Source organism: Podarcis filfolensis (assembly GCF_964270895.1).
Source record: "Podarcis filfolensis genome assembly, chromosome: 8".
Lineage (NCBI taxonomy): Eukaryota > Metazoa > Chordata > Lepidosauria > Squamata > Lacertidae > Podarcis > Podarcis filfolensis.
The window spans coordinates 1,604,035-1,630,229 of NC_139611.1; the positions used below are offsets into that span (position 1 = coordinate 1,604,035).

General features: G+C 45.0%; 1 protein-coding gene and 1 long non-coding RNA gene across 4 annotated transcripts; one reads left to right on the forward strand and one right to left on the reverse strand.

Moving 5' to 3' along the window:
- On the forward strand, nucleotides 1–24,740 carry IKBKB (inhibitor of nuclear factor kappa B kinase subunit beta). 3 transcript variants are annotated; one of them, XM_083629393.1, is made up of 21 exons: nucleotides 1–190; nucleotides 1,663–1,757; nucleotides 2,554–2,671; nucleotides 5,202–5,271; nucleotides 6,498–6,586; nucleotides 7,228–7,317; nucleotides 8,101–8,225; nucleotides 9,931–10,038; nucleotides 11,027–11,156; nucleotides 12,466–12,660; nucleotides 13,184–13,298; nucleotides 14,928–15,051; nucleotides 15,903–16,054; nucleotides 16,963–17,024; nucleotides 19,156–19,265; nucleotides 20,970–21,019; nucleotides 21,738–21,837; nucleotides 22,025–22,172; nucleotides 22,578–22,705; nucleotides 24,069–24,159; nucleotides 24,498–24,740. In XM_083629393.1, exons 1-21 carry the CDS (start codon nucleotides 89–91, stop codon nucleotides 24,567–24,569), a joined length of 2,274 nt encoding a protein of 757 aa, XP_083485519.1. In that variant the 5' UTR covers nucleotides 1–88; the 3' UTR covers nucleotides 24,570–24,740. The 3 variants fall into 3 exon arrangements, with proteins under 3 accessions (XP_083485519.1, XP_083485520.1, XP_083485518.1); XM_083629394.1 differs by having other exon boundaries at nucleotides 22,662–22,705; XM_083629392.1 differs by having other exon boundaries at nucleotides 24,069–24,527.
- On the reverse strand, nucleotides 16,045–18,013 carry LOC310769938. The gene is made up of 2 exons (XR_014551870.1): nucleotides 17,444–18,013; nucleotides 16,045–16,313 (listed from the first exon to the last, which is right to left on the reverse strand). It is a non-coding gene; the product is annotated as an uncharacterized lncRNA (long non-coding RNA).
- Nucleotides 24,741–26,195: the final 1,455 nt, after the last annotated feature.

Genomic DNA, 26,195 nt, shown 5'->3' on the forward strand with positions numbered 1-26,195 from the left:
GGCCCGCCTCCTGGCGCCTCTCTGCCAAGGCGGAAGCCGCGGCGGGCCCGAGAAGGAAGGCCCGGCGGGAAGGAGGGAGGCCTGGGCCATGGCGCCGCCTCTGCAGCCCCAGGGCAGCTGCGGACCCTGGGAGATGCGCGAGCGCCTCGGCACCGGAGGCTTCGGCAACGTCCTCCGCTGGCAGAACCAGGTGAGGGGAAGAGGCGCGCACGCATTCACACGCACACGTGTAGCCGCGCGCGGCTCTCGGGCCTGCGACACGGAGAAGGGGAGCCTCGGAGGCCTCCGGGATCCGCTTCTGAAGTCCGGCGGCCGCGTCCAGGTCCGCCTTTAGAAAGAGCCCCTCGGAAGGCGGCGGCTTCGCGGCCGGGAAAGGAGAAGGCTTTGCTCTGCCGGCCGCCTCGCCTCCCGCTTTGGTTTCTTCCGTGGCAGTCTCCCCCCCCCCCCGGGCAGGAGGCCACCTCGGTAAACTCCAGATAGATATTAAAAAGAGGCAGCTTGGCCCGATGTGTGCTGTGTCATCCGATGAAATGGGCAGTGGCACTCGAAGGCGCCATTTGCCTCTCGTTGCGCTTTTAGGGCGGCGCTGCTGCGCCAAGACATCCAAGAGCCCCTAAAACAGCAGTGTGGATCCTGAGTGTGTGGACTCTTGGATTTTTAGGAGATCTTTCACATGGCAACATTTCTACCTGCAAGGTATTTCCACATAGGATTTTTTAATAAAAAAAACCCCGGCTGCAGATAGATGGTACATAAAACATAGGAAGCAGCCCTGCACCAAGGCGGAGTTTTGGTCTGCCTGGCTCTGTGGACGCTTGAGTGGCAGCCGCTCTTCAGGGCTGGAGACCAGAGCCTCCTTCCCAGCTCTGTCTGGAGATGCCGGGGATCAAACCAGGGACATTCTGCATGCAAGGCAGCTGCTGCACCGCTGAGCTAAAGCCAGTTGCCACACGTAATAATGGGTGTCACTTCTACGCGTGGGGTTACCAAAGGACGTACAGGGAGCATACCACCCTCATTTACAGATTCACACACCTCTGTGCTCATTCCACAAAAAACTCTATGCTGAACAATGTCCAGTGCTGTTGGCTCTTTCCTAACTGCTCTGACTCTGTGTTCTGTTCATTAACTCTGCAATAACTGCTCCAGCACTGGCTTCTGAAACAGGGCAAGTTAGTAAATTGACCAACACTTGGCAGATTTATTACTGAGTAGATTGGCTTCAGTAACTTGTGTGTGTGCATATACAACAAAAAGGCCATTTGTAAAATAATCTTGATAGAGTCTGCACTTGGTTTTCTCCTCAGAGAGCCAGTGTGGTATAGTGGTTGAGAGCGGTGGACTCGTAGTCTGGTGAGCCGGATTCGTGTCTCCACTCCTCCACATGCAGCTGCTGGGTGACCTTGGGCCAGTCACACTTCTCTGAAGTCTCTCAGCCCCACTCACCTCACAGAGTTTGTTGTGGGGGAGGAAGGGAAAGGAGAATGTTAGCCGCTTTGAGACTCCTTCGGGTAGTGATAAAGCGGGATATCAAATCCAAACTCTTCTTCTTCTTCTCAGATTCATATAAGAATGGCATAGGAATTTTGTAGCATCTGCAGCAGTACTAACGCTGTCAGGGTTCTGAGAGTTCACATGAATAAACTCCCCCTTTTTTAACAGGAGAGTGGGGAAGAAATTGCTATCAAGCAGTGTCGTCAGGAGCTCAGCCCACGCAACAGAGAAAGATGGTGCTTAGAAATACAAATCATGAAACGGTGAGCGGTATTGGAAAGTGTGTGGCCTGTGCAAATATCGTGGGCAGTGAACTTTGCCTTCTAGTAAATGCATTTAGCATCAGGATTTTAATCCTGTTTATTTACAGAGTTATCTTTTAGTTTGCCCCATCTTGAGAACAGAAGAGGAGGAAGGTGTTGCAGCATTAAGCCAGGCTTTGGTTTTCCAAGTGAGGATGGAGAATTTCTGGTCCACAGGCCAAATTAGGCCCTGCACAGGTCCCAGTCTGGTCCACAAGGCCATTTCCCCCAAACTGTGCCCACCTGCCCAAGCCATATGTGGCATTAAGGGAAGCACACACTGCAAAGGACAGCCAGGAGCCTTAAAGTGGCAAGTGACGTTTGCTGCCAGTACCAGTCAGCTGACTGACAGTGACAGCAGGCCCCAGTGGGACTCTGCTCAGCACGATGCTTCCTCCAAAGAGTTTAATATGCAGAATCTTCTTTCATGTTTTTGTCTTCTTGATGAGAATGGTAAGGACATTGATTTTAAAAAGCTAAAAAACCCCCACCTCCTGAAGCAACATGAAGCTCCAGGAGAATGTTTTAGAGCACACTGTCAGTTCGGGGGGGGGGGGATTGTGGGGCCCAGCAGGATGACCTGTTCTGAAGAATATGCTCCAGGATCTGTTTCTACACCTGTTTCATGGTGGACATTCAGGAATTGCATAGCAAGAGAGGCCAATGTAGAAAGTGTTTCTCAGAAAGTTAGAAAGCCACTGCTTAAAGGTAAAGTGAGAGATCCACCTGAGATCTTACTGTGTTTTCTTCTCCTCAGGCTAAACCACCCCAATGTGGTGGCTGCCCGGGATGTCCCAGAAGGGATGCAAAACCTTGCCCTGAATGACTTGCCATTGCTGGCTATGGAGTACTGCCAGGGAGGAGATCTCAGGAGGGTGAGTGAGGGGCGGAAAGGGGGGGAGACTGAGAAAATGGACTGGGTTTAATCAAACGGCTGCTCTGTACTCCCAGTCATAGTGAGGGCTTTGCCTGAGTTTGTGGCACAGAGGGAGGAGCTTCATTCTTCTCAAATAATGTGCCACCCATTAGTGGTTTCTTCTGAAGTTATCATTTAAGAGATATTTATGATTAAGCTTACATTCAAGACACGAGTATCTGCAGGCAGCAAGTGATAGGCTAGTTCCAAAGCCCTTGAGAGCAGGGATAGAGTCTTGGTGCTGTTTTATGCTTGAATGCCCATTGAGGCCTAGATAGTGGAGAGGCAGGTGGTCAAGACTTCCTCCACTGTAGGGAGGAAGCAGGAGGCCCTGAACATTCCTGGGAATCACAAGTGGGGGGAGCTGCTGCTGCGCTCAGGTCCGCCTTGCAGGCGTCTAGAGGCATTTGGTTGGCGGCCGCAGGAGAACAGAAGGCAGACCCAAATGGGCCTTCTGCCTGATCCAGCGGGACACTTTTTGTGAATTCTGCTTGAATACCCTCCTGCTGCAGTTGCCGTCTTGCTCCCAGAGAAGGTTGCTAGAAATATATGGTTGGTTTCTGCCGGAGGGTAGAGAAACTGGGGAAAACAGGATGCCAGAAGGACTGCTCTTATGTTCTTATGGGGAAAGAGGCAAATATGTTATTTGTTGCATTAAAATCCTAAATGTCTAAATTTATATTATTCTACTTATATTACTTAAGAATGCAGGTGAAGGATAGCATGAGTGAAAGTTCCACTATATCAATTTCTCTGTGGAAAGCTACTTTGAAAAGTGTGTTCTTTTCCCTGATGTGGAGATACTGTGCCTTCAGGATAGCTCAGTTGGCTAGAGCGTGGTGCTGATAATCCCACCCCCTTGTTGCTATATGCTGATGACAGCCATCATCTCACGTTCCAGACCGGGTTTGAATTATCTGCTGAGGAAATTATCTGATTACTGTTCTGGAAATGGTTTATCCATTAATTATGAAAAATCTAAAATTTTAGTCTTCGAAAGAAGATTTTCCCAGTCTAAATGAGTGTTGGATGGCCATAACCTTGAACAGATAAAATACTTCAGTTATCTAGGGCTCACATTCCATCATACAGGATCTTGGAAGCACCATTGGCAAACCTCCCTTCAAAAGGCGGAGATTACAAAGCTAGCCATACTCAGATTCTTCTTCACAAAGGGCGGCAAATATGTTCCGGCAGCCTTAAGGGTTTTCAACGCAAAGCCCGTTTCCCAACTCCTGTACGCAGCAAATGTCTGGCATAATGGGGACCTGCCAAAGCTAGATGGCTTTCAGGCAAAATTTCTACGATCTCTGCTGCAGGTACCTAACTGCGTCCCCAACTCCGCCCTTCTGTTAGAAGCTGGTGAATGCCCAATTTCAACTAAAGCGTGGTGGGCTGCCCTAAAACATTGGCTCAGGATTTCAGTGTTTAATCTAGGGAAGGGTCTGTACCAACATTTGACCAATGCGGAATTTGTCAGCAAATGGCAGAAAACCATGGCTAAATAAGCCACCTCTATTGGTCTGTCTCCCCCCCAACTGTATTACCTGGGTTATGAAGGCGTCCAAAAGATTTTAAAGCAAAGATTATGGGATAATGCACACAGTGACTTGCGATCTCGATCACACGCAGTCTGTAGTCCGCTGGCAGTAGGAGTTCAATATGGGTATGTCTTTAAGTCAACATCTTACATTAAAAATCTGACAGTACCAAACTACCGTAGGCTTTTCACCAAAGCCAGACTAAATGTCTTTCCCTCTGCAGTGTTGGATGGCAGGTTGAGAGGAGTTCCCTACCAGGACAGACTTTGCTCGTGTGCTCAAGACATCGATTCCATAAAACATATTTTGTTGCATTGTGCAAAATATGAGCAGGCCAGGGCTGAACTGATACTACCCTTGCTGGTAGATTTTCCCAGGAAAATCAGAGGCTCACTATGTCAGGTTCCTACTGGAAGACCGGACATATGCTAGAACGTTAGCAGTGGCAAAGTTTTTATCGGTGGTTGCAAGAACAAATGAGCCCTATATTCTAAACAAAATGCTTGTTTAACCTGGAGGTAGGCTGTATGAATTGTGTATTGATTTGTAATGATTTGTTGGGTCTCCGGACCGTAATAAAGATTGATTGATTGATAATCCCAAGGCCTCAGGTACAATCCCCACCAGGGTGGATAAAAATCAATAAATTTTTAAAGAAAATTTTTAAAAATGGATTTTTTATTTAAATCAGATTTTCTTGATTTAAATCAGATTTTTTTAAAATAAAATGCTTTCAGAGGAAATTTTTCTCTAAAAAGAGTTTCTATTTAAGTTACATTGTAGTCCAAAGGCTATTCATCAAGAAATAAGGATTTGTTTTAAGTTTTTCGTGTGTGCTAAAACTCAGTCTAAGTTGGGGTTTTTTTTAAACCGTTTAACCACATAATGGTTAACACATATGGAAGCTCAACAGAAACTTTTCTCATGTCCTCTTGTCACACCTTTCAGCACCTGAATCAGCTTGAGAACTGCTGTGGCCTGCGGGAGAGAGCTATCCTTATCTTGCTGTCAGACATTGGTAAGTGACCAGAGGTGGCCCTGTGGGGAGGTAAGGAGCCTCAGACGGTGGGTTTTGAGTGGAATTAAGGACGCGGGTGGCACTGTGGGCTAAACCACAGGACTTGACAATCAGAAGGTCGGCGGTTTGAATCCCCACAACGGGGTGAGCTCCCATTGGTCAGCCCCTGCTCCTGCCAACCTAGCAGTAGATAAATAGGTACCGCTCTGGCGGGAAGGTAAACGGCGTTTCCGTGCGCTGCTCTGGTTTGCCAGAAGCAGCTTAGTCATGCTGGCCGCATGACCCGGAAGCTGTACGCCGGCTCCCTCGGCCAGTCGGTCACGACTGGACCTAATGGTCAGGGGTCCCTTTACCTTTACCTTAAGGACAGCATAGTGAGATGCAAACACCTGTCAGGGAACAAGTGCACTGAAATGAACAGCTGTGTGCAAGAACTCCTCATTTCAATGAGGATTTGGTGCCCCCTGGGTGGTGTGGTTGCAGATGCCTATCATATTTTATGTCTCGGGTACTATCTCATCTTTTGAATATGTCCTTATAAAAAAAAAGTATGTTCTCATACATGCAAGGGCTTTTTCTTCTATCCCTTGGCTAGAGTAGGAGTTAGAAATCAGGGCAGGGCAAAACAGATTCTCAGGAGAAATGTGCTCTAGCAGCTGGTCTGGATGGCCCCAGCTGGATGGCTACTTGCACCTTGTGCTTGTGTGTTCTGGCTGCTACACGCGAACTCTGCTGCTCTACTTCTAATGACAGACGCTGCACTTCTGGTGCTCTGAGCAGGGCCAGATTTAGGTTTGATGAGGCCCTAAGCTACTGAAGGTAATGGGGCCCTTTATATGTCCAGCTGTCCTTTGTCAAAAACAAATTGTTTTTTGTGTTGAATATATGCTATATGGTAATTTATGGATCTAATAGGTATCTAAAGCCATTTGCCACTGTTGCTGTATGTAGGTTTTATTTTATTTGTTTTTTACCTTATATTTTGGAAATGCACATCCAGGTTTTTTTTCCTTTAATTTTTTGGGGGCCTCCAAGAGAGTGGGGCCCTAAGCTATAGCTTGTTTAGCTTATACGTAAATCCGGCACTGGCTCTGAGCCTTTACAGTGCTGCTGCTGCTTTTCTGAGTTAACAACAGAATGCACTATTTGATTCATACGGATAGATTTTGGTCATGACAATACATTCCTCTCTCTTTCCCTCTTTCTCCACCCCTCTTCCGTCTCAGCCTCTGCTCTCAGATACCTTCACGAGAACAGGATCATCCATAGAGACCTGAAACCAGAAAACATTGTCCTTCAACAAGGAAAAGAGAGGGTGGGTGATGCTCTTCTGTGAAGCTTCCCCACCTGTCACCACTAATGCAGGGTGCTGGGCAGAGTTGTATCCCTCCTGCCAAAGGCGCTGTTTGAGAAGACTCAGTGAATAGGGGTTGGGTATAATTTGGCTAAGATACTGATCTAGCATATTTACTTACAAAAGAAAAGACTAAACTGGCTGGAGGTTTTTAGTGATGTGAGTTGCTTTCCTGCAGCATGTTCTGGTGGTATTGCTCAAATCACTTTGAATTTGTTGATGTGCAGACATCTCTTTGCAGTGCAGCTGCTCTCTGGTTGTGGCACTCTGGTGTGAATCATGGGGTCTGGTATATGGTGGGCTGTGGCAGGTTGGCCCTGCTTTTCCGTTTGGCTGTAGGGCTTAGTCCCTTTCAGCTCTGAAGGGCTGGCTGTTTTTTTGGAACCCTCTCCAGACTTGATCACACTACTTAACAATACTTTCGCAGTCCTCGATTCTTCCAAGCACAGAGATAGGATGAATGGGATATTGCGCTGGGTCCAGAGCTGATCCCACTCTGTGCTTGCGCTATATATTTATCAGCCATTTGGGTGTTGTTTTTTTGCCAAAGCTCTCAGGTTCTAGTTCTGTTTACCACAACTGCCCTCTCTGCTTTCTCTCAGCTAATACACAAGATCATTGATTTGGGGTATGCCAAAGAGCTGGATCAAGGCAGCCTTTGCACTTCCTTCGTTGGGACATTGCAGTATCTGGTAAGGATTTGCAAGTGCAAATAGCGTGCTTGCACCCAGGAGGGCACAATTAGGCAGGAGGAGTGGAAGCAGCACATTAAAGGCGGCAGCAAATGGATGGGAAGCTGAGCTGTTAGGAACCAGGAAGCCAAAGCCAGTATCCCGAAGAAGCATTTCAAATGAGTTGCAAAAATGTTGCTTTCCTGGGTCTGACCAAGGGTCCATCTGGACACTTCTAAGTGGGACAAGGGAGGTGATGGCCTTTCAGTACTGTTTGTCCCCAGGATCTGATCCTTATTCTGCCTCTCTATACATGGCAGTTCCATTTCGCTCTCATGGCCAGTAGCCAGTGACAGACCTTGAACCGATATGAACCCATTTTTATACTGTGATCCTTGGATAAAGAGTGATATATAAATGTAATTAATAAGAAGAAGAATAGGATTTTTTTTGTTTTTTACAAAAAAAATCTGTCCAAGCTAGTATCTATCACTGCATCTTGTGTTAGTGAATTCCACAACAGATTTACATTGTGTCATGGAGCCCTTTCTGTCCTTAGTCCTCAACCTGGCCATTGCTGTTTTAAAATTTATTTAAAATGCTATTTTAAATAAAATCTGTCTTAAGGAAGTAGAGGGAAGGGATCATATCTCAAGTTCTGCCTTTTTAGGAAGCTGGGAGCTTGTGGGGTGTAGGATTGCATTCCACCTAGGAGTGAGTCTCATTGGACTCAAAGGGGTTTGCTTCTGAGTAGACAGGTAAAGGATTGCACTGCTAGCCTTTTCCTGGTTCTCAATGTTTCAGGCCCCGGAACTTCTGGAGCAGCAGAAATACACAGTGACTGTGGATTACTGGAGCTTTGGCACATTGGCCTTTGAGTGTATCACAGGCTTCCGACCTTTTCTGCCCTCCTGGCAGCCAGTGCAATGGTGAGTAACTCTGGCTCCATTGTGAGGTTCTTAGGAAATGTCCTTTTCACTTGAAAACTGAGAATACAACGGTTAGTATTTTTCTTGGCAGGGAGGTGAGAGGAGGAGTTAATGCTGATCAGGGTGATCTGTAAGAAATAACTTAATAATTTCTGTAAGAAATAACTTAATAATTTCTATAGCTGTGTATAAAAAGAGGCACATTTTGCATCTGAGAGGTGAGCCTGGCTCCAGCTTCAAATAACATGTCTTGGCAGCAACCAAGATTTCCTCACCTGTTTGGCTATCCTGCCTGTCTCTGGTGGATGTCTTCTTTCTTCTTGCCATACTGGTTTTATTCACTATTACATTTGCGACTTCTGATTTAAACTGTGGCCCTCCAGGTGCCGTTGGAGGCAGGGGCTGATGGGAGTTATAGTTCAACAGCACCTGGAGGACCACGGGTTCCCCATCCATGGTTTAAATGTATAATTGCACAATCATATGGTGTCTGATTAAAAACAAAACAAAATCTGAACAGTCTTAGTTTTTTAAGCTGAAAATCTGCTCCAGAGGCTGGAGAGAAGGGTGTTCATTATGTCGCAGGTGCCAAGCCAGGTGGTCTTCTGCACAGCACCATCGGCTTCAGACGGAGAGAACTTTTCCTCCAGTTCTTAGACACAGTCCTCAGAGACAATTCTCTGTGTGGTAATGAGTGTGTTTAGATGTATTTATTTCTTTAACGCACAGACTGTTTGATTGTAACAAAACCTCGAAGGGGTTTCCAAAAAATAAAACATCACAATTGTCAATAAAAGACCGCTGAAAATAGATATTTAGAAAACATTCAGAACTACTGAAAATCAACAGTAAGCTAAAAACAGATTAAAACACATGTAGCTTTTACGTGTCTGGATGGCTTGATGAAAAAAATGTTTGAAGCAGGTGCTGGAAGAAGTGCAATGAAGACACACGCCTGGTGCCAGGAGGCAGGGAGTGGCAGACTCTCAAGTGCTGCCACACAAAAATGCAGAATGGATATTATTTGGTAGCTGCAGCAGTGCTAGTTCTGCAGATCAGAGCAGTCAAGTGGGCACATGAAGGGTCAGGCAATCCCACGAGTAAACGGGTGCCGAGCTGTTAAGGGCTTTATATTCTAAGAGTGACTCATTGAACTTGGCGCAGTAGCAAATGGGCACTCAGTGCAGACTTCTGAGCAGAGCTGTACTATTTTGACAAGGCCTCGTTCCTGTCAACAATTGTGCCGCAGTATTCTGAAATAACTGCAGCTTCCTCATCACCACATAGAGTGCCCTGTAGTGATCCAATCTGGAAGACACCACTGCTTGGACTTCTGGGGTCAAGGTAGGGCCTTGGGGAGCTCTGGGCTCTTGCACTCCCTCCCATTTCCTCTGGAGTGGCCACAAGGGGCAGTCTGAAAGCTGCTGCTTCCATTTTAGCTTCACCACAGCTTGCCTTTTCTTCCAGGCAAATTGGTTAATGTTTAGTATGGCTGGTTGAGGTAAGCCATCCTCATAAACTCTGGTTTGATGTTGGCATGTTTCAGTTAACCAATTTGTGTGGGTTTGGATGACACTGCAAGCTGTGATTAATTTAAAATGGAATTGAAAGCTCCTAAATTCTTCCTCTGCTGTAGCAAAAGGCCTTGCTGCAGTTATAAGGGTAAGCTAAAGTCTGAACCAGCCCAATGTGTGCTTCTTCTTAGGCATGCAAAAGTCCGGCAGAAAAGTGAGCTGGATATTGTTGTCTATGAAGACTTGTCGGGAGAAGTGAAATTTTCTAGCAAGCTGCCACACCCCAACAATCTGAACTGGTAAGGAACGACTGACACCTCAAGGAAAACTCGGTTGCCCATTTTGCAGGCTGGCTGGGACTTTCCTTGTTTCTGGTTCTGCAACTCTCAAATCACAGTTATGAACTGACAGCAATTTATGCAAATGAGTTGTTGTTAAGAAACTTCCACTGCTTATTTTATGACTGGTCAACCAGGACTTGAGGAATGTATTTACAGCCAAAAAAGGCGAATGCTATTCTATACAGAAGTATAGTGTCCAGATCAAGGGAAGTAATAGTCCCACTTGTCCACACCTGGAGTACTGTGTCCAATTCTGGGCACCACAATTTAAGAAGGATGTTGACAAGCTGGAACATGTGCAGAGGAAGGTGACCAAGATGATCAAGGGTCTGGAAACCAAGCCTTATGAAGAACGGTTGAAGGAGCTGGGTATGTTCAGCCTGAAAAAGAGGAGACTGAGAGGAGATATGATAGGAAGAAGAGTTGGCTTATTTATTGTAGTTCAGTCTTGCTCTCCCTCTAAGTGGCTCAGAGTGAGGTTCTGTTCCCTGTGGGGCAAGTTAGGTGAGTGAATGTTTTGTCCAAGGCCATCCATTGAGTCTTGTGGCTAAGCAGAGGTTTTAACTTGGGTTTTCCTTGCTCCGAACCCCACGTCTAGCAATTTATGCAGCAACCAACAACAATTATAATTAAAACATACCACCATCAATGCATTCTTTCATTTTTGGAATAACATTTGTAGGGGGAAAGGATCCCTGCCCCAAAAAGCTTACTAGTTAATTTGAGGGAATTGGGGAGGCGGGAGTCACATGGGATCCATCCTGTTGTTAAGGGTCCCGTGAATGGAAGCCCTGGAGAGAGAATAGCAAGTCTGCAGAATATTTTATGTCTCTTAAACATAACTTTTAGGACTCTTCTCTGCAGAAAAGATGTTTGACTCATCCCCCTGCACCCCACCTCAGCATTTTCTTCATTCCAGTGCTTTCTTTTTCCTGCCTTCCTTCAGTGTTTTGGCTGAGCGGCTGGAGAAATGGCTGCAGCTGATGCTCCAATGGCATGCGCGGCAGAGAGGCACCGACCCCACATATGGCCCCAATGGTTGTTTCAAGGCTTTGGATGATATATTGAATTTAAAAGTAAGTGTTATTAATGGGCGGGGTGCCTGTAGATTTCACTTTATTTCCTTTAGATGTGACATTGCAAAAAATAGGGAATAATCTAAAGTGGCTTATTGGAGCAGTTGTGATACAGAAACGTCTCTTGCTGCAAAATGAGCACCAGGAGTTCTGGACACATGGCACCACTTTCGTGCCAGTTGCACTGGCTGTTGCTGCACTCCCAATTTGAAGAGCTGATGTTAACATTTAAGGCCATAAATGGTTTAGAGCTGAATTACCGAAAGAATTCCCACTCCTATAAAACCCCATAATCAAAATCTATGCTTGAGGTCCTTCTTGTGTGTCTGCTGGTGAAATCCATTTGGCTGGTTGGTGAGCACCCAAGACAAGGTCATGGCCTTCCAGAACTTTATTCCACTGAATATTCATTTGGCTCCTTCAGTGTTGGCATTCAGGGAGGCCCTAAAAGCTTTTCGTTTTACTCTTGCCTTTCCTTCACAAAATTTTGGTGAATCAGTTTCCCTCATGCCTCATTTTTGTCTGTATCCATTCAGTGTTTCAAATTCCGCCTGAAGCTCTATTATTATCTACGGCACTTGGTGTGAGCTTGATACAGTATATAGCGTACTATATAATTGCTCAAATAAATTATATGTGTACGCATTTTCTGTTTTTCTGAAAGGTAATGATATTTTTATTTACTCAGTGCCACCAATTAGCTAAACTGACAAGTTTTTATTAACTTTTAAAATTTATTTGTTGAGAGAGTTACATTACTGTATTCAGTATATTATATTACAGAGTAATGTATCAAATATTAGGTTTGTTTTTGTTTTTACTGTGCAATACGTTTATCAGAGATTTTCTTTGGAAAGAGGCGTGACAAATATTTAAATATAGATAAGTGTGAAAACATTTTAGTGGCAGTTTCACAGCTTTGCTGAAGTAGGTTTGAAATTTCCCTATAAGCCACTTAGTGTCCAAAGATACATTTATTTTTCTGGCTGATGCAGAGAAAGGGCGAGAAACTAGTCATGTAGATTAATTTATGGTGCTGTGCTCCATCTGGTTGCACCGCCTCAGAATGCAGGTGGGAAATGGCTTGTTTGTGCCAAAAACATTCCCTATGCATGGAGTCCCAGAATCTGAACTGCTCTGAAGCAGAATTTACCCCTGCCGATTATCCTTTCTTTTACTCTGGCAGAGAGGATGGACTTGCTCTTGGTAGCCTTTATTTCTGGACAAATTCTCAAACTGGAGCAAGTTGGGATGTGTCCTGTACTGGTTCCAGATTCTCTCTGTTTTGGATTTTTTTTTTCTTTTGCAGCTGGTGCAGATCCTAGACATGGTAACAGGTACTGTGCACGTGTATCCTCTGGCAGAGGACGAGACCTTGCAGAGTGTGAAAGCCAAGATCCAGGCAGATACTGGCATCCCAGAGCAGGACCAGGAGCTGCTTCAAGAAGGAGGATTGGCATTATTTTCTGAGAAACCAGCCACTCAGTATCTGGCTGACATCAAGGTGTGTCCAATAACATTTTCACCCATGGGTATCAAATTAGCTCCTGTTGCTTTTGGAATACTCCCAGCTAGTGAAATTTCAGTTTTGTCCTTTACCTTAACTACAAAGCCTTGGAAGGAATTGCCATTGTTTTAAAGGGATGGGGAGTGCAGAAGCAAGGGAATGGATCCCCCTTTTTGTGGGAGATGGTTTGGCTGAGAGTAAATTTGTGAGCAAAGGAAACCGCTCAAGGAAAGATAACAAGGGAATCTTGAGGGATGAGGAACAGGACTTGTGTAGCAATGAATGAGGTACTAATTTTCTCATTGTATTAAAAACACTGCATCTTTTCCCTACATAATGTTATTTCTTTCAGATAGAACACTTGGGAGAATGACTTTTTGAGTGACTCCTTTGGAGAACTAGCTATTAATATCCTATTTCTGTTGGCCGCTCTTAGTCCTTGGGATAGGGCATGATTGTAGGAGATGTATCCAAGTTATAGGCCCCAGGATAAGGGATTCGTGCTTCCTTTTCCTTGCAGCTAAATGATGCCACAGTTGCTGACACAGGCCTCTTCTTCCTGTTCGACAACCGAAAAGTTACATACAGGCCTCAGATCTCTCCCCGACCTCATCCAGAAAGCATTAACAGTATTCGTAAGACCCTTTTCTGTGTTTTGGTGCTACTTGGGGGGGGGGACAATTAATTGTTTTCAGGTGAATATATAGTGAGGAATACTTGCTGCCTTTGTGACTGATTGGAAATATATGTGTGCTCTGTGCTTACAAAAATAATAATCCAAATTCTGCTTCAAGAAACGTGTAACATGTAGCACCTTGTTTTATTTGCTATATTTATAAAAAGCTGCCCAATATATCATTCTCTATTCTGGTTACAACATAAAATGATAAAATACAGTTGAAAATGAAGTATCATAAAATAACCATTTATGGCATAAAAACTTCCAGCATATAGTTTTATATTTCCTTACTGACTGAGGAGGGACAGTGAGCACTCCTCCAGCCACGAAAAGTCCTCATGCAGCTGAGGTCTTCTCTGGCTGGTAAGATTCTTCCTGGTTTTGCCTACACACTTTCAAGCTTATCTCTGCAACCGTATGGGCTAGGAACTTACTTAAAAATTTTTTTTTAAGAACTCGGGACACCATACTATGACAATTCAGGTTTCTGTACATACATGAATTGCAGAATACATACCACACTGAACACAAGGCGACACGGTGGCAGCCTCTAGATGTGTCATTCCACAATTTCTGTACTACACACTTTTCACCATAGGAAATATATTTTTGTATATTTTCTTGGCTACCTGGTGAGCTAGTTTAGCCTAAGGAGGATTGGCTTGCCCAAAGCCACCAATGGTCTTCCTGGCTAAGTGGGAATTTGAAGCTGAGTCTTTCACTCCCCAAGAAAAGGAGTGAATTTTTCTAAAGCGCACAGACCCATGACAGATGTGAGCCCCAAGCTCAGCTTGGTTTTTTGAAACATCGTTTATATTGATCAGTAAGACTGAGATAACAAATTAATTCAGCCCCTGATTTTTTTAAATAAGTTTTTATTGTTAAAATAGTTCATCATTAATACACATATACAAGCATACAAACATACATTTCATACAATTCTTAAAAGTGTTCAAACATACTTACACTCAATCCCACAAATAATTCCTTTCCCCATCACCATCCAGGGGAGGGGAGGGGGGGGAGGGGAGCCCCTGATGTTTTTACTGCAGAAGTTGGAATGAACTGAAAGAGTCAGGAAATGCTGGCAAGATAAGGAGCTTTTGGAATTCCTTGCCTGTGTAGACAAAGTTAGTTACCGTATCTCAAAACCTAATGGACACTTGTAAGTTGTGTGATGACTATGGATGCTCCCTCATTCATTGGTTGTGTCTGCATCTCCTGGGAGATGAGCCAACAGCTGGGTATTTTTGCCACTGATGTCTGTGGCAGCGGTAGAACCCACGCCTATGATTGACTAGATTAATTACTCGGTTCACCATGCAGGAAGGGGCTGAAAGAGCCAAGTCAGGGAGTAGTTTTGGCTTGCTGGTTGCAGGACTTGGCTCCTGAGAGAGTTTTTTGTAGCATCCAGCTAATTAAGAGACCAGTCAAGTCCTGGGATAGCCTGAAAAAGTCCAGACATATTCTAATTTTGTAGAAACCAGCACTTGATATGTAAAGCATACAAAATCCTAATTGTGGGTTTGGGTTTCCCCACTTGTGTCCCTCTTCCCTGTCAATCCTTCTCTTCTTTCTTCTGCAGTTCAAGATCCAAAGAAGAACCTCTCCTTCCTCCAGCTGCGCAAAGTGTGGGGGCAGGTCTGGCATACCATCCGAAGACTGAATGAGGACTTCCACCACCTCCAGCACGGGCAGCGGGCAGCCATGTGCGTGATGGGATCCTGCTACCTTTGGGGCTGCCAGTTCTGTCCACTGGGCTCAGACCTCGCTGGCCTGTTCTATGAGCAGCCTAAGTGAAGTCTGCACCACAAAGGAAATGTTCCCTGTTCTGTGCCCAGAGACGCTTCAGTTCCAAAGCCTTAAACATTTCTGCAAATTTGTATTATATTTATTTGGCCAATTGATTTTTCTTATGCTAGCCCAGGGTGAGAGGGTGCAGAGAGGCTGTGGCTGTGGCTGGAAGGCCTGCCTTCTGAAACTTCAAGAGGGCTCCCCAGTGTTGCTCTGCTTATGCTTGTAGTTCTTGGGGCTGGAAGCCTTGCTTTAAAAAGGAAAGGAGAAACACAGAAATTACCAAGGGGCTAATGTTTTGCCCTCAGTAACCACATTTGTGTACCCCAGCTGTGTGGATTGCATGCCACTCTAAATACAGATTATGTGAAACAGGCTCCTGCTTGGCTCCTCTTTGGCTTTTTCTATGCCAAGGTTTTATTGACCTGTTTGCATTTTTAGTTTAATCCGGACTGTAAATGTTTGATGCTGTCTCTATTGTTGTTTTTTCTTGGCTGGTTTTTTATTGCTTTTTGTTGGTTTATATTATTATACGCTGCAGTGTTAGCAAGCCACCCCAGGAATATTTATAGATAGACAGTCGTATAAATTTACAATACTGTCTCTGAGACTGAGAAAGAACTACTGGTTAAAAGGTGCGCCATGTCAATGTGCTGACGCTGGGTGGGGATGATGGCTGTGGAGCCCAAGCAAAGGGGAGCAGACAAGGTCTGGTCAGCTGGGCCTCCAAGGGGGCAACTCTCTCTCTTTCTGCCTGGCTTTGTAGGAGGAACCTTCTGCGCCACAACAGTACCCTTTCCAAGATGAAGAACACGATGGCCTCCCTATCGCAGCAGCTGAAGGCAAAGCTGGACTTCTTCAAAGCCAGTATCCAGATTGACTTGGAGAAGTACAATGAGCAAACTGAATTTGGAATCAGTGAGTTTGGCTGTTTTTAATGATAGGAAAGCAGTTGCTAGGACAGACCTCTTCCCTGGGTTTTGTTTGCCTTGATGCCAGGTCACGCTCCCTACAGTATCACATTTTGCGCTTCTTCCTCAACTGGACCACCAGAGACGGCTAAGAAATGATAGCAAGTCTGAATCCTTCCCCAGGCCAGAAAGCCTGGGCTGGGTGACAGCAGGTTAGGCTAAACTTCTCCTCCTTCATCTGCCAGGATATTTTTGTGCAGGGAATTCTTGGAGGGAGAGAGAATTTAAACAAACAACAGAATTTTAATAGTGCTTATTTGCTTTATACGCTTAAGAAATTATGTTTATCTTCTTGTCTGTATTATTGCATAGCTTGGCGTTGGTTGAGGAAAGTGGTTCCTGGCCTGCTCTCCACCCCCCACCCCCGCGTTCCCTGCAGTGACAGCAGTTGTGCCCCATGTGCTCCCACCCCATTTTCAATGTCTGATGAGAATCTGAATACTCCTGGACAGCTCCCTGCTTTCACAAGCTTTTCTTTTGTCTGTGGTGCCTCAAAGGCCTCCTGTTGACTTCTAGGACGACCTTGGATCTTGGACTTCCCACCTTTATTATATTGCATGTCAGAGCTCTCTAATCACCTCCTCCTCAGTGTGAACAGCAACAGACCCCTTCAGTCCTAGCTCCCTTTAGAAAAGGGTTCCTGTAAAAATGAGTTGTTCTGCAATGTAGTGCCTTTTTTCAGTAAACCATGTCTTGCATCAGCCCTGCCCTAAATCCCCATATTCCCCCATCAGACTTGGTTTTCACCAGCCACAGCATCTAATGTTTATGGTGACTCCTTGAGAAGGCTCAAAGGGATACTTTTGCTGATCTAGGAAGGGTCTCTTGAAAACCAGAGCTCTTTTCTTTTTACAGCTTCTGAGAAACTGCTGCTTGCATGGAAGGAAATGGAGCAGACTGTGGAGCTCTGTGGGCGGGTAGGCTTGGACTTCTTTCTCTTTTGTTTTGCTTGGATGAGTGTTTTGCCTTGCAAAGGATGGTTAGAGTTACCAGGCCATAATCTGTGAGGTGGCTGGGATCAATTTCTTGGCAATCCTGTCTGAATTGTTGGACTTTGGGAAGCAGCAGATTAATGGACGAGGAATAAACCCAAGATGTTCCTTGTTTCTTTCAGAGCTTGTGGGCAAGAGGTAGAAAATTAGCTGGAGATTAACAGAGTTGTGTGGTCACAGGAGGAGAAAAGGATAAGAGGACCCAGTAACAATAAACAATAACAAGTACTTGAGAGCAGAGGTGGGCAGAGGCTAGATCTCTATGAGTGATTTGCAGTAAACCAGAACGCATTTCTGACTCTCAGTTCCTTAACCATGGCAGCAGCAAAATGACTCTCCCCTACCTGCCCTAAATTATACTGCTGAAATGAAAACCTTTTGAGGCAAGCAGCTTTGATATGAAAATAGCTTGGGCAGGGGCTGGAGCTCAATGGTAGAGGATCTCTTTTGCATGCCAAAGGTTCAGATTCAATCTCGAATAGCATCTCTGGCTAGGGCTGGCAGAGAACCCTGTCACTGCCATCCACAGTGTAGATAGCAGGCAGTATAGACTGTGAGCTCCATCCTGTTCTGGAACATACAGTAAATTCCTGAGCTCAGAATTCTCTTCATTGTGCATCTTTTGCATCAGGTTCTGGTTGGTGGATCTTGGTCTTCTAGTAACAAGCAAAGTGGATCCCCAAGCCTGATGTCTCCCCACCCCTGCTTTAAAGTGTTCCAAGTATCTTTAAAAAACCTTGTCTTGGTGATCCTTGTACCAGCCCTGTAAGACCTGGTATTGCATATGGTATTGCACCCATATGGTTGATGGAGAGCTGAAGCTGAGAGTGAGGCCTTACCAAAGGCCACTGACGAGGACTGTGTTACAAGTGACTTAACAGGGAAAGCAATGAATAAACTGTGATAACTATCTGTTAAAATTTTTTCCTTCCAGTAGCACCAACACGGCTACTTATCTGTATCTGTTAAAAATGAGCAATATAAAAATGTAACTCTTTCAGCCAAACCACTTAAAATAATCATTAGAACTAGTTCAGTCACATCCCCCAAGCTGCTGAAGTCTGGCTAGGTCTTTTTATGGGCCATTGTGATGGTTGTGATATGCTCTTTTTGGCTCTTTTTCTGGTAAGGTATTTGGAGATACTTTTGAAACAAACAGCTAAGTCCAAATAATAATCACAATCAAAATTAAAACTGATCTGGCTAAAAAGATACCCAAAAAGATACCTAAAAAGATACCCAACAGCAATAAGACCGTAAACAACATTCCAGATCATCTTAAAGATGTTAATGTGGAGGCCAGATGAGCCTCTTTGCAGAGGGCAAGCCGTAAGAGGAAGACCAGAGTGCAAATTTCCTTCTTGTCAGCACCTGCTGTGCTTTTGCAAGAGGAGCACACAGGTGAGAAGTGCTAGGTTTAGGTACTAGAATTATGCCAACACCATTATCTGTCTTGCTGGCTTCAGAGGTAGAACTTCAAGTATTGTCAAAAGGCTCTGAAAATTATACCTTCCAGTGTGTTGGCCAAAAGCTAACAGTGTGGCAACAAAACATCTGTATATTTGTTTGTTTTACTTGGTTGGTTGGCTTTGAAATTTGTTTCCCCTGGATGGATCTTAGGCAGCCTTCACTAACCTGGCACCCTCCAGATGTTTTGGACTACAATTCCCATCAACCCCCAATAGCATGGCTGTCATGGCTGGGGCCGACGGCAGTTGTAGCCCAAAATATCTGGAGGGTGCCAGATCAATGAAGGCTGCTCTTGAGGAGTCAGCAGGTGGGCTCAAGACTGCAAGCCCCTCACAACACCAGCTCTGGCTGTGAATTTTGAGTCAATGGCAGAAGGCAGAGCGCAGCTGCCTGGTATTAAAAGGGCATTTCCTCCAGCCTCCTTGGGCATGATACCACTGTCTCATTGCTAGCCTGGGATTGTTTAAGACTGGCTGGAAAGAGTTGGGTTACCTGCAGCCTAAGCTACTGGAAATAATGTCTTGCAACATGACCAAACCATTCCTGGTTTGCTGTCCTTTCCTTGTCCCCTCCTCTGCCTCCCAAGGAGGAGGAAGTTGAGCAGCTGGTGAAGAAGACGATGGCCCTACAGACAGACATTGTGGACCTGCAGAGAATCCCACAGGGCCCGAAACAAGGGAGCTCTCTGGATGCCCTGTAAGTAGTTGCTTGTAGTGCCTTTGGTTGTTTTAGCCCTTTCCTAAATACCATTTTCTCCAGTATCCATCATCCTGGGGCAGCATAAAATCACCTCCTTTGTTTGATAGACATGTACCCTGGGAAGAGGTCAGATACGCATGTGTAACACGTCAGACATGATAGCTTTTATTTGGGTTTCCCTATATTTAAAGGACAGCATAGGAAACTTAGAAAGTTCGGCACACCTAAGTCACTGAATCCAGTGGCACAGCACTTAAATATACCTATTTAAAAAATTGATTTTTAGTTTTTTTGGTGCTTACCTTTCTCTAGGTTGCACTTATAGCCAACCCGGCCAGGTCTGATCCAGCCCCACAAGCAAATGTTTATGCCCCCTGCCCATCAAGACTCCACCAATTTTGTCGGTGGTGGCAGAAAAGAAAAAATTAAGGTACACACCACGCTGGAGTGGGTGGCACAGCTTAAACCCCTCTGCCCTGCCCAGGCCCCAGTAGCCTGATGACTATAGGAGGCAAATTGCCCCTTCCACAGCCATCAGAACAGCCATTTGATGAGCTGGGAGGGGCCATCACTTTCGCCTCCTCATCTGATCCGCAGATTTTTTTGGGGGGGGGTTGTGTGCCCTACAAATGCAGGTGGTGCCCACGCCTACGGCTGTCATGCGGCCCAAAGGAGGTTATCCACGCCAACACACAACATAGCCAGGTTGAAAAGACTGGTGCAACTTATCCACATCTGGAAGGCAACAGGCTGGGGGAGGCTAATCTAATCTCTCTCCCTCCATTGTATACATTCAGCAGAGTCTCACTTGAACTCTGCCATTTCAGGCTACAGATAGGTTAAAGCTCCATGCACCAAAAAACCAGCAACAGCATATCATGAAGAAGACTGGCCAGAACTTTTCTTCTTGCCTACTCTTTCTAGTTACATGTGTGCAGGGGGAGCAATCAAAGAGCATCCTCCTGGTCACTTGGAGTGGCAATGTCAAGGGATAGGTTTTCCACTTTATTCTAAGAAATGTATAGCTGAACCTTGTGCTGGCTAAGGAAATTGGCATTTTAGATTAAGAATCTTCTGGGTCTTGTTAATCCTTGGGATTTAATCCTTGGGATTAAGTCTAAACTGGCAAATGAACAGCACTTACTCCACTGAGAGGCTGCAAGATCATATGGCACAGAATTTGAGTTGCTCCTTGTTCCCCCCTCCCTCTCCATACTGAAGAGTGCCATTGTCAATAAGAGAGGAGTACTAGAAAAGGGGGCAGGAGAGGCACTGAGGAAAATCATGTCAAAAGAAAGGCTGATGTAGTTATGTTGTTAGTATTCTGTTTGTTCTTTTAAGTTGTTGTTAAATGATGTTTTTATAGTAATTTTATTTTGTAAATAATTTAAATAAGTGGAGCATTGAACTGTAGCCAAATGGGATTTACGGGAGAGAAGGGCAAGCTGTACAGGGGCTACGCTCGAAGTTACCATTGCAACTTAAAAGTGCTTTACCAATTGTAATGTGTGTAAGTCCCTAGGATTCTCACTTCTTACAGAAGGGTAACAGGCTAAGAGAGCAATTTTTGCCCAAAGCCACGCAGAAGGTTTTGAACCATGCTGAGCACTCGGTTGGTCTGAACATGGTGTTGGGTGGAGGGGGCTTGCTTCTACACTCACGACCACTGGAGAAAATTTGTCTTTCCTGTTTCTTTTATAGAGAGGGACAAGCAAAGGACTTGTACCAGAGACTGAGGGAAAAGCCAAGAGGTAAAAAAAGCCTTTGTAGCATAGGAATCTTGTTGCTGCATGATCTGTTCCAAAGGAAACTGACTACAGCTGGGCACAGGAGAGGAATTGCCGCAAGAGACCATGTGCTAGCACTGCTTTCTCATCTCACCATTTCCCCAACCTTGTGCTCCTTGACAGTGCTGTGGAGATGCATGTTTACAATCCCCGTTCTTTTAGCATCAACATCCCCCACCCGTCTCCTTTGAGACTTCTGTAGTACAAAACACAACACAGAATAGTGTGTTACTAATAATGAGAAGATTGTTACCCCTTAACATGCTTTTGCCCCACTTTTTTGTGGACATGGTGAGGGATGAATACTAAAGAGCAGTGACTTGCGTTCTGGCAACCACTTCAATAGCATTTGGTATTCCAATCACATTTCACTCTGCTGAACTAGCTGTTACCAGTTAGCTCCAAGTTTTACTGAGCAATGTTGAAGAATGCCGCCAAATATAGAGCGGTGATTTTAATCTGCATTAGTGGCAGTGATGCCAAATCCAGAGAGGGGTATTAATTTATACCAGAATAGATCCAATCTTGCTGAAGCTGTTCAAGGGTTTTAATTCCTTTGCCTGTTGCCCAACAGTCACAGCAATGGGGGCTGTTTCCTTTCTTATGTCTTTGAGGAGCTTTCTCGCCCCTGCCCCCACCCTCTGCCTAACATGCCACTTGATTCTGCATACTTTTTGTCTAGACCAAAGGACTAGCGGAGACAGCCAAGAAGTCGTGAGGCTACTTCTGCAAGCAATCCAGACCTTTGAAAAGAAAGTCGGCCTCCTTTATGCTCAGCTCAGGTAGGACACCCAAAGACCCACTCTAGTGAGGTTGTCCTGGTTACTGGGAATAAAGTTGAAGTGGGGGAATACTGTTTAGTGGAACTCTGCCATTGTCCCACACCTCTCAGAGTTCTCTGTCTCTCCCCCCCTCCTTGTGCTAGTAGAGCTGATGACACGTGATTAGAAGGCAATCTCTTCTTTACAGTAAAACAGTTGTCTGCAAGCAAAAGGCACTGGAGTTATTTCCTAAAGTGGATGAGGTGATGAGCCTGATGAATGAGGATGAGAAAATGGTTGTTGAGCTTCAGGATAAACGGCAGAAAGAGCTGTGGAACCTGTTGAAAATTGCCTGTGTGAGTAAAGTGGAAGATATTTTTCTGGTTAGGAACATCAGATTCTTCTCCATCTGGCGAAGATCAAGTAGCATGAACTCTGCCCACAGCTCCCTCCCAACTCTCAAAATCTTCTGAGAACCCTTTCCCCATCATCTTGCCTGCTAAGAAACCAGTGGGCTTCACAAATTCTGAGGGCTCTAGGCCAGACTTGTTGGGCCTCACGTTAACTGAGTGTATAACCCTAGAGCATGCCCCGTCCTTTCCTGTTGCTGCCCCCTGCATTGTGAACTTTGTATTACTGATATTCTTCAGGGATCCTGACAGCTGTTTGGAAATCACTGGCAGCAATGCCTTTAAATGAAAATAGTGTATTTCTTCATATTGCATGTAGAAAGCTTGATCTGTGTTCTTCCTCTCCTGCAGAGCAAGGTGCGTGGGCCTGTCAGTGGGAGCCCAGACAGCATAAGCGCATCACGCCTTAGTAATCCTGGTCAACTCTCATTGCAGGTTCCAGCCCTGCACAGTAATTTACAGGATCCTGGGATTAAAAGGTAATATTTAAGGCAATGGTTTGCTCTCATAGTTATTGGTTACCTCTGCACTGGTCTTCAGCAGGTGGCTTGGGACCACTCGTGTGTCACGGCCTGATCCAGAATGCGGCCGCTAGACTGGTGACTGGGAGAAGCCACCAAGACCACATAACACCAGTCTTGAAAGACCTACATTGGCTCCCAGTATGTTTCCGAGGACAATTGAAAGTGTTGGTGCTGACCTTTAAAGCCCTAAACGGCCTTGGCCCTGTATACCTGAAGGAGCGTCTCCACCCCCATCATTCTGCCCGGACACTGAGGTCCAGCGCTAAGGGCCTTCTGGCGGTTCCCTCATTGCGAGAAGCAAAGCTACAGGGAACCAGGCAGAGGGCCTTCTCGGTAGTGGCGCCTGCCCTGTGGAACGCCCTCCCACCAGATGTCAAAGAGAAAAACAACTACCAGACTTTTAGAAGACATCTGAAGGTAGCTCTGTTTAGGGAAGCTTGTATTTTAATATTCTGTTGGAAGCCGCCCAGAGTGGCTGGGGAAACCCAGCCAGATGGGCGGGGTATAAAAATAAATTATTATTATCCACAGTGGGTCATAACAAGGGCAGCAGCCCCATGCAAATATATGGTAGAAGAGTAAGAATTGGGTCCCCAACTGCATGTTTGGATTAAAAGTGGGTACTGGGTCTGAAAAGATTGAAGGTACCTGTTCTGCATTACCCTTTTGTCTGCAGTTAGTTGAACTGGGTAATACTTTCCCTTGCTGTTTCCCTTGCACACGCATAGACTATGTCATCTTACAAATGTGTCTAAAGTTCCTGTGTTGCATTTTTGTATGTTACATATGTGCTGTAACTCATAGGCAATACTCGTCACAGGTTACCTTGACACCGGTGATGGATACTCATGACAGAAGAAAGGTGTGTGACTGGTAGCATGCTTGGTTGGAGCTGGCTGACTTCACAAGGAAATACTTTACTGGCTTCCGATAACATTCTCAAAGACAAACAGATTCATTCCTCTGTTCAGCATTGCAATGTACATGCTTTTTTTCAAGCAAGGAATGAATTATTTTTAAAACATGCACTGTATTACTTTTTATTATCTGTTCTCAGCCAAAGGGAGCAAACTTTACACTTCCTTTGAAGAACACCCCTTTAGTCACACAGCAAACTGTCAAACTGAGGGCAGTTAAAGCAGTTTGTGATTCACTTTTTTAAAACAAAACAACAAAAATAGGTTCCCACTAGCCTAGTGAAGGCATGAAGCAGCTCTGCTAATCCTGGCAAAAGTATGCCGTGATGAAAAAATGGACCTCCTTTATGCCACTTCCTTTTATTGTGATATTCTTAAAAATCTTCTCTGAATTGTTTTAGTGAGGAGTTGCTGATGGAATCTCGAAGTCTCTGCAATCAGCTAGAGAATGTGATGCACCACACAATGAAGGATCAAGAGCACAGCTTTATGGTAACATCTTATGTTTTCTGTTGTAAAGTGACTGGGGCGAGGGGAGCGGAGAGACTGATGCTTTGCCAGTACAGTCCCTGCAGGTCAGTTTGAAAGTGGGTGGCATTGCCCCTCTCTCAGACACCTGATGTTAGATGGTTGAAAGGTAGGTGGCCTTCACCATATGATAGCACCAATAACTTGTTTCTAGCCAGCGAGAAAGCACTCTTATTTAGACTAGCTTATAGTCACACAAGAGAGGATTTAACCTGAGCTGAAAAATACTTTGGAGGAAATTGGACAGGAAGCCACAGTTTTTATGAATGAGGTGTCTCAATAAGCACTTGTTTTGTTTTTAGGCTCTGGACTGGAGTTGGTTGAAACTTCAAGAGGAAGAAAGAGGAAAAGGCCTAGAACAAACCCAGATGTGAAAAGGGCCACTATTAAATCACTTAAAAGCTAACATTTTAAAAGTTGGTAGCCTGCTATGAATGGAGGCTGCTATCCTTGTTGAGAAATCTATGCCTATTGCCCACTGACTGATTGTATTCATTTTTTACTCTTAATCATCTGTATATATAAAATATACTGTTTGTGAACTATGTTTGAGTGTAAATTCTCTCTAGGCCTCCCTAAAGCGTAAATTGCCCACTCTAGCCATTTCCCACTTGGTATTTATTAAACCTCTGACTTGGAAGCAAACTTAGAAGCACCAGTTTTAGAAATAGCATACATGCAGGATATGGGTCAGTATGCACCATTACAGATCAGGATAGCCATTCAGGGAGGCTTACCTCTTCCACTAGTACCGTAAGTTGGTCTCTGCAATTAGCTTTGAACTTAATGGTCACCAGGTACGGGTAACCACCTTTGTTCCAGTGATGCCGACTTCAAAGGACCCCATACCTTGCAAGTTGTACAGTACCCAGTGCAAGCAGAGGCAATGCCAGGTCTAGCTTAGGCAATAAAGTTCAAGCAGCTAAGGCAGGTTATGTGGTTGGGCATGCAGCTACAAACATACTGGCTTAAAAGCCTAAGAACCATGTAACTTAGGGGTAACCAGGTTGGTGCTTGCTAGCAGTTGCTGGACTTACAACTCCACAGGTTTGCCAGAGGTTGAATTGAGGGATGTTGTACAGCAGCCTCTGGGGAGCACCATGTTGGCTGTCCCTGATAGAACTACTGTATCCTGTGAAATGCATTGCCTTGAGCAACAAAGCTGGTAGGATCCCAGTGTTTGGATGGGGTCACACTGATCATAATGAGAGAGATAATAACAAGATGGCCTTTCCAAGGACAAAATTATGTTCTTTCCTGCACTTAACAAGGCAGAAGTGTTAGGTCCTCATTTTTCCATAGCCAAAGTATCCTTCTGACTGAAGCATCTGAAGGGGTTCACATCTCAAGGATGGACTAAAGTTAAGATCTGGAGCACTGGCTCTTCAGACCTTGGCATTCATTGCCCAAGCTATAATTCCGAAACTTTCCTCGAAATTAAAAAGCTTAGCAGATTCTCACAAGATTGTAGAGATGTGACAAGTGTTACAGATGCACTCTGACTGAACTGGGCTTAGAGTACCTTATACACACTTCCACTGTCGACACTCCCATCTAGAATACTGTGTCAAATTCAGTTACAAGAAAGCAGAACTGATTCTGGTGGTGCTACTTCACTGGCCTTGAAGGACTTGGGTTACAGAACTACTACAATCAACCTGACCAAGTCGCTGTCCAAAGCTATGAGAAACTACTGAATGTTCTCCCAAAACATTTCTCTCTCAGGCAATGCAGGTTTTGCTTCAGCGATGCTGCAATGGGGGAAGCACTTTACCCAAATACTTCTTGATGCCAGAAAGCCCTAGCTAGGGTTTGTGGGGAAGGGATTTCAATGCCTCATCTGAAGCGCTATTGGAGTTTTGCATTCCATATTGCTGCACAAGAACTCAACCGAGATTGTGAAAAGAACTTCAGACCAGGCAGACACTGAACCAATCAAGTAAATTTCCTCTGAAGTTGCTGCCCTGGAAATACTTGTTCTTAGTTGTCATAACATTGGC

Coding starts and splice junctions, on each gene's coding strand:
- IKBKB (XM_083629392.1), top strand. CDS start 89: ATGGCGCCGCCTCTGCAGCCCCAGGGCAGCTGCGGACCCTGGGAGATG. Junction 2,672..5,201: donor AGGGAGGAGATCTCAGGAGG/GTGAGTGAGGGG, acceptor CACACCTTTCAG/CACCTGAATCAGCTTGAGAA. Junction 13,299..14,927: donor AGAAAGCATTAACAGTATTC/GTAAGACCCTTT, acceptor TTTCTTCTGCAG/TTCAAGATCCAAAGAAGAAC.